General features: G+C 45.2%; 1 protein-coding gene and 1 long non-coding RNA gene across 11 annotated transcripts; one reads left to right on the plus strand and one right to left on the minus strand.

Annotated features, from left to right (window-relative positions):
- Positions 1-1,149: 1,149 nt before the first annotated feature.
- On the minus strand, positions 1,150-12,631 carry TMEM11 (transmembrane protein 11). 10 transcript variants are annotated; one of them, XR_013390593.1, is made up of 6 exons: positions 12,341-12,357; positions 9,754-9,863; positions 6,994-7,088; positions 5,942-6,034; positions 3,338-3,421; positions 1,936-2,070 (listed from the first exon to the last, which is right to left on the minus strand). XR_013390593.1 is itself a non-coding variant. In XM_028705361.2 (4 exons), the coding sequence occupies exons 3-4, from the start codon at positions 5,947-5,949 to the stop codon at positions 1,554-1,556; spliced, it is 525 nt and encodes a 174-aa protein (XP_028561194.2). In that variant the 5' UTR covers positions 5,950-6,034; positions 6,994-7,088; positions 12,341-12,481; the 3' UTR covers positions 1,150-1,553. The 10 variants fall into 10 exon arrangements, 5 of the variants coding, with proteins under 5 accessions (XP_028561194.2, XP_028561195.2, XP_028561197.2 ...); XR_013390592.1 differs by lacking the exon at positions 5,942-6,034; XM_028705361.2 differs by lacking the exons at positions 3,338-3,421; positions 9,754-9,863 and having other exon boundaries at positions 1,150-2,070; positions 12,341-12,481.
- LOC144325441 (uncharacterized) lies at positions 7,988-8,459 on the plus strand. Its single transcript, XR_013390597.1, has 2 exons — positions 7,988-8,125; positions 8,180-8,459. It is a non-coding gene; the product is annotated as an uncharacterized LOC144325441 (long non-coding RNA).
- Positions 12,632-16,618: the final 3,987 nt, after the last annotated feature.

Genomic DNA, 16,618 nt, shown 5'->3' on the forward strand with positions numbered 1-16,618 from the left:
AGTTCACTGAAAAGTTAAAAGGAGCAGGGGACTTGACTAAATACTGCAAGAAGGGCAGCTCTGCCTCAAGTTCCCCATACATAACATAATGGCAAGTACAATATACCTCATGCTCAACTATCATTACACTCTGTCGTCACCAAGGTTATTCAGAGGAGGCCCATTCATTTCAGTGGGTCCACTCTTAAGCGTGGCTAGCACTGGCTTCATCCCTGAGTTCCCCATCACTGGGTAGCAGGGGCAGGATCCAAGATAGGTTGAACTAGATGATAGGGAGGGAAGAATGTAACATGGATTTTTTTCTGCCAGATAACAAAGTTTAAAGAGGGTGCATGCAATAATGATTGAAATAAAGTCCTGTTATAGAAGAGCAAGTGGTTTGCCTACAATTTCACTTGGGGGGGGGGGGGGATTGCATGCACCAATTGAGTTTTTGTGAGCGTGTCATAGGGGCTGGCAGTTTATGGAAGATCATTTGCTTACAGAAGCAAGTTTTAGTGTTATAAAACACAGAAAAGGGGGGAAAAGATACTTAACAGACCTGTTCTTTAACAGTGTACTGAGACATTCAAACACCATGTGCTTCATTTGGGCATTAGTATTCAGAATAAAAAACAAATTCTGGAGAAGTGCTTACAATAGGGCAGTTACACTACAATCTGCTATGGAGGATATTTAAATTTGCCATTGAAGTGCTACTTTTTACAGGGCTGAAGTCCATTATAAAGGTTATTTAATCCCTGTACAATTAAATGAAGGGAAGAATTGTTCTTTGCATGCTAACAGTATAATCTTAACACCAGGTAAAATCCAGCAGAATTTGCAAATTCAGCCTTGTCTTAGTTAACATTTTAAGTTTTGCTGCCACTTTCCTGCACTGCAAGGCTTACTAAGCTTTGAGGGCAGGTAAGCCCCACGCAAAAGGGCATGGCTTATGTTTCTGTGTTCCAGCAGTACAAATATTGGGAAAGTTAACATCAAGCACCCAGCAAGCCTCCTCTTGTTGCCGTAAACAGTGAACCCTCCTCAAGGAGGCCATCTACTCATAACCAAAAGCTGCACTTCAAACTCACAAGTTAGTATGATTATAGCCTTCCTTAAGAGTTATTCCTCTAGAAACAACTTTGGCACCAAAAGAAAGCAAACCACTTGAAATTCTCATCCTTTAATGAATGGTCAGTGATAACTTTGAGCTGGTTCTGTAGAATACAATTAAACAATATACTTAAAGGTTTCTTGGGGGGGAAACAAAAAACCCACACTCCCTCTTAGGTATCTTTCCGTTCATTGACATTCCATTATTGACTTCAGCTCCCACAGTGTTCCTTTTCACGGCAGATCCATGTCTGAGGTGTAAGAAAACTGAAAATTCCCTTGATGCACCCAGTGACATGTTATTTTTGTTCTAAAAATAACAAAAAAATAATAATATATGGATAAACCAAACTGCTTCCCAGGCACCACTTCAAGAAGAAAAGTTGAATGTCACTGTGGGAGTCTTAATACACTTTTTTTTTTTTTGTCTTTGCGGATTTCTCCTTCCTCTGCCGCAATCATACGGCGTAAAGTTCATAAATCTTCTTTACACAGTACACCAGGGCAGCGAGTGCTATCGTGTTATGCAGTCTCTTTCTGTGCAGGTCGTCCTTCCTCACCAGAACCACGGGAGTGGAGGAGGTGAGTGTATGCAGGGGCAGGCGAGAGAGTTTATAGGCATTATACTCCACTTGGTACTTGCAGCAGGGGTCGAATTGCCAAGAGATCCCATAGAGGGTGCAGCAGGCTATGCTGAGGACGCCAGCAGGCAAAGAGATGTAATGGGAATAATCTACGGGAACAGCCAGGGGGGTGAAGAGGCAGGCTGTGCCCGCCAGCACGGCCGTCTTGTGCAGGCAGTTCCCAACAGTGATCCAGCGGGCCGTCTCGTCCCCAATGCGTGTGGGCTCAATCACAATGTATTTGTACTGAGCCTCTAAGGCCTGTTCCAGCTCGTATTCAAACTGGTCCTGAGCATTCTCGCCGTTGTAGATTTCGTGAACAATGTAACAGTCCGTGGCAGACAAGGTGACCCTGTCGGAAGAAAAGGCAAGTGAGTTACTTGAGGGTTGTGAACTGGCCTTGCTCCCTGCCTTCCCCCCATCAGTACAACCTATAAGCTTGCCTAGGGGCCGTAGCCAAATTAAGAATTCCAGGCAAGCACGCCTGGCAGTAGAGGGAAGGATGACTGATCCTCCTCTGCGTGGTTTCTGTACTAACTGCAGAGGATGAAAAGGCTCTACAACTAGCATGGGGGACGGGGACGGGGACGACCCACAGTGGTCCAGCAGAGAGGGAACTGACCCCCACCTTCATAGAAACCACACACACACACACTTTTTTTACTAGCCTAGTAGCAGTTCAGGTCTTATTTACTTGGTGGTCATAAACCTGTTCTGCACTTCTTATTTTCCTGTTACAGTGCACTGAGGACATCAACATCTTGTGCTCCGAATTTAAGGACACCCATACAAAATTTGTTTGAGTCACGGTATTCCTAGCCTTGTTCCAACATGAACTCAGGCATTAGAGGGCCAGGTAACACGAGTGCATGAAAATTATCAACTGATTTGGGAGACTTGTCATAGTACATGGTACAGAAACCTGTTACGATGGGAAGACTTGTCCAAAACTCCCTTTGGTAACTAAGCCTTCACAGCAGGCACTAGCCACATGTTTTCAAACTTTGTTCCTTAATCACATGGGCTAGATAGGAACTTCTGCACCAAATGCTTCAAAAATGATGGCAGGTCACCATATCAGGATCTGGCTGAGCTCCTTTCCAGACAATTTTCCATATTGAGTTCCTGGGATCCCCTTGATGAAGGGCAATTTAGAAATCTCTCACAAAATTTTGGTGTTGCTTTTGGTGATGATAAAGATCTAGGGATTGCTACTGGACACAGTCTACACAAAACAATACTTTTCAACCCTCAAGTAGTGGCAACCAGATCTTGACTTTCACTGTCTTTCCCTCCCTAGACATCAGCTTCATCCTTTTATCTCTTTTCCTCAAAACTGACCACGTTTTCCAGTGATATAAAGCAGTGTGTGTGTTATCAGTATACCTGGCCAAAGTCTGAAGGTGGACGCTGACATTAAGAATTAACATCACAGGACTGTTCCTGCAAGCAAAGTATACCTACTTTTTCAGAGGCCAGTTTCTGAAGGCAAAAAGCTTTCCTGAAGGTTTCCAAAACAACCTGGAGAGTGGGACCATTTAGCTACATGGAGCTTGGAAATTAACCAATCCACACTCACACTAGAAATTAATGGCCCTGGGAGGGGAAACAGATCGTACCTCTTTCAAGTTTAGAAATTCAGAACATTTTCTGAACCAGCAGTACTTTGCAGTTTTGCTTATGGATCCTTCACGGGTCTGTGACTAGAGGAAGACAAATAAATGAAGGGGAGATCCTCTTTGGTTCACTCCCAAAACACAGAACAGTGCTACCAACGCCACATTGCACCACATTCCCTGCTCCCTTTTCAGTGTTCTACTATGAATGTTTTGCTGTTTTATTCTACTTGTCTCACTGTGGGTGGGTGGCCACTGCCAGCTCTCCTGCAGGTCCTGTTGAATTGAACTAGTGTAATGACTTGAACATACATATATTTTGCATTAGGAAAGTGATTCCTCACATCAAGATACACTTCGGGAGCAATCCAAACCCAAGATCTGATCTGCCAGGAGTTTGGAATAGGTGGATCTCCAGTTGAGTCAGGGCTCAGCTAGGTAAAGCCCCTCATTCCAGCTCAGAGATACACCAGTCCATCCTCCAACCCAGCTCAGCTGGAACTAGACTCAAAAAAGGAGCATTCGGGCAGATTTACCTCTATTCCAGACTCTGTTCAGCTTGGTCACATTACCTAGCAATCCAGCACAAATTACACTGATGGAAACAGTGGTTTAACTCAAACTCCATTTCTAAATTCTTCTCTGCTAGGCTCAGCCCCACCCCTGAACAGTTTGAAATAGGGGTCAGTTACACCAGCATAATTTACCCTTGCATAAATGACACTGGCCTCCTATGGTTAGATTGTTCTGCCCCAGATGTACAAGCCTACGGCTCCTCCCCCTTCAAGATACATGGTAAGGAGATCTAGTCATTTCCCTGTTGTTGCTCCCACGTGTTTCAAAGGAACAGCCACAATTGATACACCTTGATGGCCTTCCTAATGTGTATTCGCAAAACCAGTTCCCAATCACAATATGCAAGGTCCAAAGCAAGTGTAAAAACAGAACTCCAGAAACACAAGCAGCAAGAGAGGCAATGTTAAGAAGTCATCAACCAGAACAGGACACACTGCTGTATTCATTAGCAGACTATGAGCAAGGATTAAGGTATTGGATGCTACTGAAAGCATGTCTGAGAACATCAGCAGGGCAGATCAATACACACTTGTGTGTGGCGGCGGCGGGGGGTGCTATTGAAATAGTTTCCACATTTCCTCCTGGGAAGCCAAGAAAACCCCACTGCAAAATGGCTATCAGTGAATTTGGACAAAACATTTCAAGCTGCTTTGAAATTTTAAAACTTTTGATGCTGCGGTGAGGTACACCATGCAAAACAAGATTCAAGGAGCAATCTTGTTTACTTGACTTGGACGGGGGTAGACTCTTTTAAAAGGTACCTCAGTTTTGAAGACCAAGAATATGACTGCCACATCCCCATCTCCTCTTTAGGATTTATTCTGAACAAAAAGCCAGTAAATAGCAATCTCTTGAAGAGGGACTTTAAAATGTACTCTCCTCTTTCTATAACAAGCAGGGATTGAAGCACCCTGCTAGTATTGTGCTTGAGACGCAGATCAACTTAGCCCATTTTAAAGCCACCACGGCAGGGGAAAGCTTTTTCCAGACCACATAGCCAAAGGACACCTTTGTTCAAAATGGGATGGAACAAAGCTTTGGAGCAGCTGTGTACTCTACACATTCTTTTTCTAGACCCTCTCATCCAAAACAAAGGGAAGCTTTGTGTGGTGTGGAGTTTGTTTAGCGTCTGCTTGGAATAACGTTCCCACCGATGACACTGGGAGGGGGTGCAAATTTTAGCACTGTTGCAAAAAAGCTCAGCGCACCCAGTTCTCTCTCTAAATCAGAGCAAGGATTAGAATCTCGAGAAGCGTGTAGAGAAATCCATAGAGGCTATCCGTCATGTGACAGCCTCATTAGGAATTCCTTTTAAAACAACAACACTGCATTCACCAGTTGCGGCAACCCATGGGCTTCAATACATTGAAGATGAAAGTCTGTACACTTGTCACCCAAGAACCCCAAGATTAAGTCTGAACCCTGCATATAAAGTACAGCACAAATAAACCTACAGCTGGGACAGGATTTCGGGCTTTGGGAGTTAGCTTTACTGCCTCTTCATACATTTGAGACAGCCCAGCAGGGGGTCGGGGGGCAGGGGCAGGAGAGGGAGGATCTAGCAATAGCAAAAATGTATGTTTCAAGACTGCAAGCTTTAGTGTATACACACCCACAGCGGGAGAAATTCCTGCATTCAGCTGCATAGGAATTTTAAAACCTCACATTCACACGCATACATAGTACTGCTGCAAGCTGTAATTGGTTGATCACTCAACTAATCCTTTAGTTAATTGGTGGGGGGCAAATTTTAATCCACTGCAATGCAAGCTAAAGGCACATGTTTGTTCTCTGATGTCACTTTTGTGCCTTCCTGTAATAGGCAATGAACGGAAATACTAAGATGACCTTCCGTCCTAACCATGAGCAGCAGTTTTTAAACTATTGCTTTGCAGCTTTACACTTTTACACCTTCTGTGTCACAAAAGGCACATATATGAGGTACCTGTAACATCCCCATTTAATAATCAACTGGTGATTTGCACAGCAGACCAACTAAACAATCAGTTGACAATTCACATTCTATCTCACCTTTCCATCAAATATGCTCAAAGCAGCTTACGACATAAAGTTGAAACACAGGTCATAAAAATAATAAAAGTTGTGCCAATGAAAACCAGCAGCCTGTTAAAAAAGGCAGGTCATAATTCAATTAAAAGCCAAAGTAAAAATACAGTTTTAACCCAGCACCTAAATGATAGAAACCTAGGTTCAAGAGATGCCTTGGAAGGGAATACCAAAACCAAAGCACTACCATAAACATTGTAGAGTGCAAGCATTTCTGAATGCCTTTTGGACAATTTTTTTATATCAAATTCTCTCAGTGTCAGTTATTAAGAAATGAAATAAAATGTTATTTAAATCAGGAACAAACTAGGACAAAGAAGTGGTTCTTGGAAGGAGAGGAATTCTTGCACTGCCGACTGGCAAAGTTTACGTCACGTGGTGTGTCAAGTATAGAAGGGTCCATCCGAATAATTGCATGAGCTTTCAAATGCCATTAAATTCCAAGAGCCGCACACCGTAGGGGTCTTGGATCACTTTGTCCCAAGTCTAATCGCTAGGGTCAGCACTTTCTGGCACAGCCGAAGACAAGCATGTGTTATGTGTATCAAACTCTTTCAATGCTAACCATGGTTAAAGAATTCAGTATCACCAAGGCTGTACATGGTTTGACAAGATTGCTGGGGAAACCTCAGAGCTGCAACAACAGGGCAGTAACTGGAGATCAGAGCTGAATGGAGAGGATGCCCACCCCAGAACGCCTAGTAGTGTAGTCTAGGTATTACCATTAATATCAGCCCCCTGATGCAAAGCCATGCTCAAGAGAGCGTTGAAAAGGGGCGCGTGAAACAAAAGAAAGGACAGCAACGCATGTGAAGTGGCCCAGCAGATTTTCACTCAGAATGGAAAAGCCAAAACTTCAGAGCTGAATAAAAGTAGGTTGTCGACTGTGTTTGCTCAACTTGAAGACTCGCACAGCTGAATGTGCGCCTAGTGTTTCACACAAGAAAACAATCACAGGATCATATAATCACAGTAAATTGCTAGTTTCTCTAAATGTTTATTGTACTTCTGCAAACCTCAAGGTTCCTCCGAGCCTGCTGACACCTCCCTCTGCCTTGTGGATGGTACCGCTCTGGCTATATATGCGACGGCACTCTCACTGCCTGAATATCTGAAACAGACGGAACAATTGGAGGTTGCAACAAAATGCTGCAGTGGAGTATTCCTCCACCCTATTCTTCCCACCCAGTTTTCACCTCCACCCCTCCAATATTAATCAGTGCACTATGGCCACTGCACATGTCCAGCCCTCACGGGACCCACCTTGCAGACTCCCCACTCTGTCTTTACGGTTTTTTTAAATAGTATCAGCCATCTCAGGCCCAGCGTTAGAAACTCATTGATACACAAGCTAATTGCCAAATAGCACCTTAAACCTAGGTTACAGTCTCACAATGGAGTGTCTAGGTGCCCTTTTTTGCAATGGGATTAATTATTGTTATTAATTTCATTTCTATACCACTTTATATTTTAAAGAAAAAAAAGTCAAAGCAGTTTACAACACATTAAAACATCAAATAAAACAATCCAGAGCATAACAAATTCAAGCTTCAAGGAAAATATTCCAGATCCTTCTCTTAAAAGAATTTGGCTTTCACAATATTTACCTATGTAATTTGTAGAGCTGCCTTAGAGCAGAAGTACTTTAGGAAGCCAGTGTAGTGCAGTGGTTAGAGTGTCGGACCTAGAACCTTAGGAGATCAGGGTTCAAATCCCCACTCGGACATGATGCTCCCTGAGTGACCTTGGGCCAGTCACAGCCTCCTAACCTACCTCATGGGGTGATTGTAGGGATTAGCTGAGAAGAGGGGTAAACCATGTACTCCTTTCAGAAAAAAGTGGGAGATAAATGCAATAAGCAAGCTCTTCTGCTCACCTGCTTAAGAAAGCTGGAGGGGCCAGCCAGATAGAGATGTCAGCCGCCAATAGCCAAAGATCTCCACGTGGTCGCAATTGGAGCCCGCATAATGCGCCTGGTGAATTTTGAACAGTGCTCAGTCTGTACAATCACCAGGGGTGAACCTGCTGGTGTTGCAGCCACTCGGAGGTGCCTGGCCAGTGGCGTGTCCCATGTTTGTGGAATGCCCCCCTAATGAGGCACATCTCCCTCACTATTAATTTTAAAGAGAAATTTCAAAACATTATTTAGTCAGGCCTTTGATGACTGAAAAGTCATGTCCCTGGCAATCCTGACAGTATTAGTTTGAGAGCAGGCAATTGCTTTTGGGCATTTTAAACTGGTTTTTAGAAGGTTGTTCCAAACTGTTTTTACAAGTTTTATTTGCATTTAGTATTGATAAGTTTGCTGCCATACGCGCCTTTGGAGGAAGTTGCATTGTGTAATTCTAATAAAAGGCTGCCAATACCTCCATCTTGTGTGTGAATGATGCCATTTTGGTTTCATAAGGATCATTGCTCGGAGAATTAAGTTCACTATTAGTACACAAGCTTAAAAACACATGCTTATAAGCACTTTTGAACATTCCAAGTACTTCCAAGACTGGTCATTTTTTATTCCATCCTTGGCATGGAATTCCCACCCCAAACAAATGTGGTGCCTCCACTCTCCTCTGCAAAACCCATATCTTCAGCATAGTATTTGGATTACTCCCTTAATCCTCATTCCCAACTATAACAAAGGTTTAAGACATTTAGCTGCATTTGCCAACATTCCTCCCTCCTTCCTCTTTGACTGTAGGTATCTGTCCCAAATGCACTTACATATTTTGGCTGAATACTGTACCAGATATGCCGATGGCACTACGTAATCCAAAGGTGGGGAACCTCAGGCCCCTGTATTGGTTCTTCCAGGCTGCGTCCCCTCCCTAGCCTTGCTCAGCACTTTCTTGAATGCTCCTGCTTGGCTGGAATGCGCCCTTGAACTGTGCTAATGCCCTTGCTTCCCTGAATGGAGAGGGAAGTGTATGTAGAAACCTGACTGGAATGAAGCCTGCTATACAATGGAGAAAGTTCCATCCATCCTCAGCCGACTTTTGCCTCTTCCTGTGGCATGTGATTCCCTGGAAAGGTGCCCATTGAGGGAATGTGGACCAATGCCTGATCTAAATAAACCATTACTACTCTAACTGATGTAGTCTATTATCCCCAGATCATGATGAGGGTGAGGGATGAGATGGAGAAACAGCAGCTGGTTGAAGTTGTCAGTGGTTACCTGCCCCTAATGAGCCATCTGTTTTATACAAAGTCAGACCGTTTATCAATCTAGTTCAGTACTGTCTAACTGGCAGCATCTCCCCAGGATTACAGACAAGAGTCTTCCCCAACTCGTACCTGGAGATGCTGGGTATTGATTCTGGGATCTTCTGCATGCGCAGTAAGTGCTCTACTACCCCTGTAAAGCTGGGAAGGGGAGAAGCCCTAAGAAGCTGACAGCGTGATGTAGCTAAAAAGTAGGCCCCATGCCGTCATTAGTATTTCAACCACAGTCAAACATCATAATATAAGAGGCAGCCTGTCAAAGAGCAGCATCTGAACAGACAATTTACTGGAATTCTAACTCAAAGAGATGCCTCTGACTGGTTTGAGGTATCTGCTATATTATTAAATGTGACCATATTCCATCATGCCAGACAATATTTTATTCATTAGTTATTCACCCATCATTAACCCTCTCATGTCAACAAGACTCCCTTTTAAGCTAACTGCCTAGCATCAAAATAGCCTGAAAGCATATTTTTAAAAAAGCTCATTGATGGGAAATCCAAGAAGCAGGAAGCAGGTATAACCTACTGACAAATGAAGGGAAATACATCTACCATGAAAGCTGCACGAATTCTGTGGTTACTTGATGAACGCTAGATCTGTTCTGCGTCCAAAACACATTCCTGGCAGCCAAAGTCACACAGATGTTACTCAGAAGGGGACACTGAAAAAAGATGGGCAGAAAACAGACATATACATTTCCAGCTTCTCAATTGAGAGAAGGGTAGAAGCCATAATACAAGGGAGTTAATAATCATTTCAGCCAGAAACAAAGAACTGGAACATTTGAGTCAGCTGCATGTAAACAGAGGTTAAAACTACACCCATCATCCCTACCATGGGTTGCATCAAAGTAAGTAATATTTAGTTATGACCATTTTTAAATGGGTCTACTCTGGGTATGATCTACTTGTTTACAAAAACAGGAATATTACTTAATTCCTGTTATGAGCCACATTACCAACTAGCATACACTGTTTTCCAATTACCTATGGCAGACATAACACTTAGCTATGGTTAGTTCCCACTGGGATTTGTTGACTTCACTCTGATCGAGAACTCAGTCATACAATGATGTTGGTTGGGCTAAACCCAGTCTCTGGAGAGCAGGTATAGGTGCCAATAAGCCCAGCTTTTAATCCTCCAAGCAAAGGCACAAAGAACCTGCTTTTACCAGTTTGTCACTGCAGATTAAAACTTAACCTTGGTTAGCGCAATCCCAAGATTTGCTATTCAAACCATAGTTTCACACACTTGTTTGCAGCCAATAACCATTGTTTAAGTCAGCATTCCCCAACTTGATTCCTTCCAGATGTTTTGGACTACATCAGCTTCCCAAGCAACAGACTCTCAGAAAAACACTTCTGCAGACTTCAAATGCAACACAGAGCATTTCTTTACCCCAGTTGCCTCTAACTGCCTTAAACATGATTGGTCCAGGTTCTAACTGCTCTAGCATATTCACAAACACTCCGCTCAATATTGATAACTTTCTTATTACATTGACTTGGAAGTCTTAAACTCTTTTTCAATGGAACAGCTCATTTCATCTATTCCTTATTGGCTTCAACCATTTTAACATAAAGCTGAAAGTATTTATCTTTTCATTGATACTTCAGAAGAATCATGCCTTTCTCCGCTGTAGTCTGCCTTCATGGGAGAGAATGCAACAAGCAACAACTGAAGTTAGGGAAGTTTGCTGAAACCATTGAAACCGGGATGCAAAATTATAATTAGGAGTTACACAGCAATAGTTTCAACTGAGAGTTGCAAATACCGATCTTTTAGAAGCTTACCCTTAAAAGTGAGACTATTTACAATGAAAGAATGAACTTCAAAACTAAAAATACAATATGTTAAAACTTTTGGGGTTAATTTGAGCAATGGGAGAAATCCCACAAGAAAACTATGTAAATATTCTTTGTTTCACCTCCTACTATTATCTACATAGAAGTAAAGTGAGAGCTGATGGCCAAAGGGGGTGAAACTGCCACAGCCAGGAGCCACCAGCTTAATTCCACCCCACCAGCTCCCTAACCTTCCAAATCCATAACAATGCAACACCTAAAAACATAAATCACTCAACCAACAGGAACAGCTGTGCACCAAGAGGTCACTCTCAGAGGACTTTGGGGGAGCATTTGCGGCCTTCAAAAATAGATTTTAAGAGCATCGAAGAATGTTCTTAGTCTAAGCAGAAGCTACTCTTGTCACCTCCGGGTCTAACATCTGGGATGGGTGAAACACGCCCGGAGTTAAGTTAAGGGACTTTGTGTACTGACCTTCCCTTGCCACAGGCCTGCTGCCCCTCCCTCTCCAAGCTGCGGAGAGGGGATACCTACTTTTCCCACAGCCTGATGGAGCCACGACCTTTCCCCCACCCCGAACCCAGACCTTGTGAGGCATCTGGATTCCTCCTCGCTCACAGAAGCTTCACACGTTGATGCCTCCAGCGCCCCCCCCCCATATCACACACACGCACACACACTCGTTTGACCTCTCTTTCGGCAGCACCTCCTCCAGGAGCCCTGCAACCCCTAATCCATCCCGTGCCCACCCTCTCGCCCCACTCCCTGCGCCCCCCATTCTTCCCCTCCCCTTTCCCCCAAGGACGAACTCTTGCAGCCCCCAACTCCTCCTGAACCTGGCTTCTCCCGAGGATGGCCCCCTCGCCCTACTTATGCCAAGGCCTTGTGCCGCACAGGCCGAAGCCTCGTTTCCCCTCCCTCGCCTCTGCCACCCCTCTAGCCCCTCCAACCCCGGAGCGACCCCTCCTGCCTCCTAAACCCAATGACCTCGGCACCCTCGCTTCTTCGGGCAATCCTTTAGCAGCACTCTTCCTTCCCAGCCGGCCATCCCATCCCCTCCCTTATCCCAAAGGCCAACCCGCACCCTCCTTCCCGGCTCTCCCGTCCCACAGAGGCGCCCCGGAAGCTGCCTTCGCCGCCGTTGGCGAGTCTCGAGGCCTGGCCCCCGCTTCGTCCCCTGCAAGGCCAAGAGGAGGCCTCAAAGAAGCTGAGGGGCCTAAGGGGGGCGTGAGGGGAGAAGCAGCCCTCGGCTCCCCTAGGCCCAGGGCGTGAAGGCCGGGAGCCGGGGCGGGGAGGAGGCCGCCGGGCAGCTAGCCGGGCCTCCGCCGCTCACCTCTCCCTCGCGCCGGCGCCGCTGGAGCTGCCGGGGCCCGTGCGCCTCCTTCCCCATGCCGCCATCTTGGAGAGACTCGCTTCGGAAATGTCTCCGCCAAAAGTGAAGGCGGGGGCGGGGGAGGGAAGGGCGCGCGCCGTGAGGCGAAGGGGGGAGGGAGGGAGGGGAAAAGGGTCCCGAGGCCTGCCGGGAAACGTAGTCCTCTTTAGTGTGGCGGCGGGGTGGAGAGGTGAGCTTGCTCCCATTCGGAGGAGAGAGGCGGGGCAGGGAAAGGGAGGATTAAAAAAAAAAAGCGGGAAAGGTTCCCGCTCCGCGCTCGAACCACAAGCCCCAGAATGCTTCGCGCGGAGGCGTTTAGCGGGAGAGGTCGGACTCCCCATCCAGCGCGGCTATGCATGGGAAATGTAGTCACGATGTGAACGAGTTGGGACGGAGCTTATAGGAAAGGGGGAGGGGAGAGGAACTACAGCTCCCAGGAAGCCGCGGGACGCGACAGCCATGCGGTCGCCTCTCGCAAAGCCACGTGGGTCTGAGGGAGAACGTTTACCAACACAGGAGAGCAGGGAGGGAGGAGGCTCCTGAGCGTGCTCCGCCTCCTTTTATGAACACGGCCAATCACAACCAGTGCCTTTCAGAACGCTCGTGTCCTGCAGTTGCGCCAAGAAGCCTTCTTTTTGCAAGTTTATTTGAAAGCAGCTGCCACTTATTGTAATAGGATTTACATCCAAGTAGCTGCTTAGTTTACGGCCTTGCTGCCCCGATCCCATTGTGTTTAATGCAGCCATTTCTGTTTATTTTTTAGAGGAGTTTTACATCCTGGGATTACAGCGTCCCATAGTTAAGGTCACTTGGGTCACACAAAGGAACACATTTATTTGTTGATTGCAGTTATATTCCACCTTTTCCTCCAAGCAGCAGAAAATCGGCACACATGGTCCCCTCCCCTCCTCATTTAAATCCACAACAACCCTGTGAGGTGGGTTGAGACTGGCCCAAGGTCACCCAGTGAGTTATGTGGCCGACTGGGGATTTGAACCCCGGTCTCTCAGGACCTAGTCAGACACTCCAACCCCACACCATGCTAGAAGCTTCCTTAAGATTATGTACTTAAAACTACAGGATTTAAAATTGGCGGGCAGCATGCTTCTGAAAGCCAGCTACAGTGGTACCTCAGGTTACATACGCTTCAGGTTACAGACTCCGCTAACCCAGAAATAGTACCTCAGGTTAAGAACTTTGCTTCAGGATGAGAACAGAAATCGTGCTCCGGCGGCGCAGCAGCAGCAGGAGGCCCCATTAGCTAAAGTGGTGCTTCAGGTTAAGAACAGTTTCAGGTTAAGAACAGACCTCCGGAACGAATTAAGTACTTAACCCGAGGTACCACTGTACTGGGAATCACCAGTGTGGATAATAGCACTGCTGGGCTCAAGGTTCTGCTTTTGGGCTTCTCATTCATTGAGGCATCTAATTGGGTGCTGGTGCAATGCTGATTTTGTTTTGGTTGTATGTTTTGAATAAATCTCATTCATATGTGTGTGAATTGGTTTTAAATAATTGTCATTCCTCATCCCCCAGTTTTCAGCTGTTCTTTATTTTGGCTGTAAGCTGCCTCGAGACCCTGTCAGGGGAAAAAGTTGAGGCTTAAATAAACATATAGTGTTCATTATATATTATCTAATTGGCCATTGTGAAAACAGGGTGCTAGACTAGACAGCCTTTGGCCTGATCCAATGGGGCTCTTCTTACGTTCCAATTTGTCCATCTGTGTATCACTATAGTATTGTCTGCTCTGACCTTCAACTGGCAGGAGCTGTCCAGGGTCTCATACAAAGATCTTTCACTTCACCTGGCATGTGAGGCTTCTTAAATGAAGAGGAAGGGTACCTCTGCATGCAAAATGGGTTCTTACCACTGAACCTCATCTTTTTGACCTATCGGACTGGACCCTGCTTTATAGGGTTTTATAGGCGGCATTTTTTCATCTCCGCCAAGCTAAGCAGTTGGCTCCTTACCTCTCTCACCCTGACCTAGCCTCTGTGATCCATGCGATGGTCACCTCCAGACTGGATTATTGTAACTCGCTCTACGTGGGGCTGCCCTTGAGACTGACCCAGAAACTCCAGAATGAACATGTGTTCCTGCAGAATGCCGCAGCGAGACTCCTTACAGGGTCCTTGCTGCGAGATCACATTCATCCAGCGCTATACCAGCTGCACTGGCTTCTGGTGGAGTACAGGATCAGGTTTAAGGTGCTGGTTTTAACCTTTAAAGCCCTATATGGCCTAGGACCCTCGTACCTATGGGACCGCCTCTCCTGGTATGTCCCACAGAGGAACTTACAGTCTTCAAACAAAAATATCTTGGAGGTCCCGGGCCACAGAGAAGTTAGGCTGGCCTCAACCAGAGCCAGGGCTTTTTCAGCTGTGGCTCCAATCTGGTGGAACGCTCTGTCACAAGAGACTAGGGCCCTGCGGGACTTGACATCTTTCTGCCTGACCCCCCTCCTTTGGCAATCCTCACAGAACTCTAGCCCAATTGTTGCCATTAATCTGATTTGAATTAATTTTATAATGAAATGATTTTAGAATGTTGTATCATTTTACTGTTGTTAGCCGCTCTGAGCCCGGCTTCGGCTGGCGAGGGCAGGATATAAATACAATTTTATTTTTATTATTATTATATGTTTGGATCCTTTGAATTTCTGTTTTATTTGCTTCTATGCATTTTCATGCTGCTGTTATTGTTGGTTTCAGGTTGCACTTTAGTTTTAATTATATATTGGGTTGCATCCAGCTAGTTTTAACTCAGCATAGATCCATGGAAATGAATAGACCTAAGCCAAATAGCCATGCCCATTAATTTCAGTGGGTCTATACTGTGTAATTATTAGGCACCATTCTTTTATTTATTAAACTTGCTAGCTGCTCGTTACCTAAAAAGATCTCCAAGTGACTTGCTGTGAAAAACATTTACGTAAATGCGTGATACCAAGAGAAAAATTCATATAAAGTATTAACATCCCATACAACATTAAAAAAGTCACCCACAACAGTGAAAGGTGACAATGTTGACCCAGATCAGATGCTCTGAAACAGAAATGAGGAACCTCTGGCCCTCTAGAGGTTGTCAGACTCCAACTTCCATCAGCTCCAGGTAGCATGGTCAATGGTCAGGAATGATGGGAATTGTAGTTCAGCAGCATCTGGCGTTTCCCCTTTCCTACTCTAAAACCTACATATAAATGAACTCATGGATGCTGCCCTACTGAGAACATCTTGTCTTACTTTGAGCAGCCAGGTTAACTGCTGCTGCTTCTTGGTAGCAATTCACATGATTGCAGCATACCCTGTATTTTTAATTTAAATAATAATAATAAAAACACTTGGAGAAATCAGTACCAGGAAGTGGCCTGACCAGTGTGGTCACACTGGGGTAAACATTACTTCCTCCATTCAGCTGCATAAGGCATTTTAGAGCATCTGAATCAGAGCTTCACATAGCTGCGTTTGGAAAATGGCTTTTAGATATTGCCTGAGATCTTATGTGTTACGGTCACCATGAGGTGCTATGATTGGTGTGTGGAAAGGTTCTGAGCAGTATCCCTTCTTCCCAACAGCTGTGAGAATTGGACCAAAGTGGGTGCATAGCTAGGCCCAGTCTCGATAAAATTCACGAAAAAAAGCAGTGACATAGCAGGAACACATGTTCATCTCTGAACAGAAGTTCATGTCATTCCAGGGGTGCTTTGGGCTCATCCACTTGATAACCAGAGCATAATGTGCAAATGGACTCTCCTCAAAGTTGAGGTGACAATCTAATGATACAATATGATGGATCTTTTGTGATTCTTGTGTGTACAAATGAGCCATCAGCAACCTAAGTTATCTCTTGCAAATTAAGATAATGTCATAAACGGTCTGTTCCTTCTTTGGCCTCTGCCCTCACTGATCCTTGTTTGTTTTTCTGGAATGTACAAGTGGGATCTGCAACAAAAAGTTGCAGCACAGAATGCTTTTGCTTGGAGGGGCATGTCTTCTTCCAGGACACTCCATTACATTCCCTCTCCCAACATTTTCCATACCTCGACAGCCAGCATTACATGGCTGCTGAGCCAGGATTGCTTTGGGCTCTTCTGCAAGGTTTATATGAAATGGCCCTCAAGAACTGGACATCTGCCAGGATAAATATTGGTATCTAGTCATTCCACAGTATTGAGAACATGTATGTAATCTCTAAGGGCAAGGTGAAGCCAAGAAATAACCTTCACTCACCACGAGT

Source organism: Podarcis muralis, chromosome 14 (genome assembly GCF_964188315.1).
Source record: "Podarcis muralis chromosome 14, rPodMur119.hap1.1, whole genome shotgun sequence".
In the NCBI taxonomy this organism is placed as follows: domain Eukaryota; kingdom Metazoa; phylum Chordata; class Lepidosauria; order Squamata; family Lacertidae; genus Podarcis; species Podarcis muralis.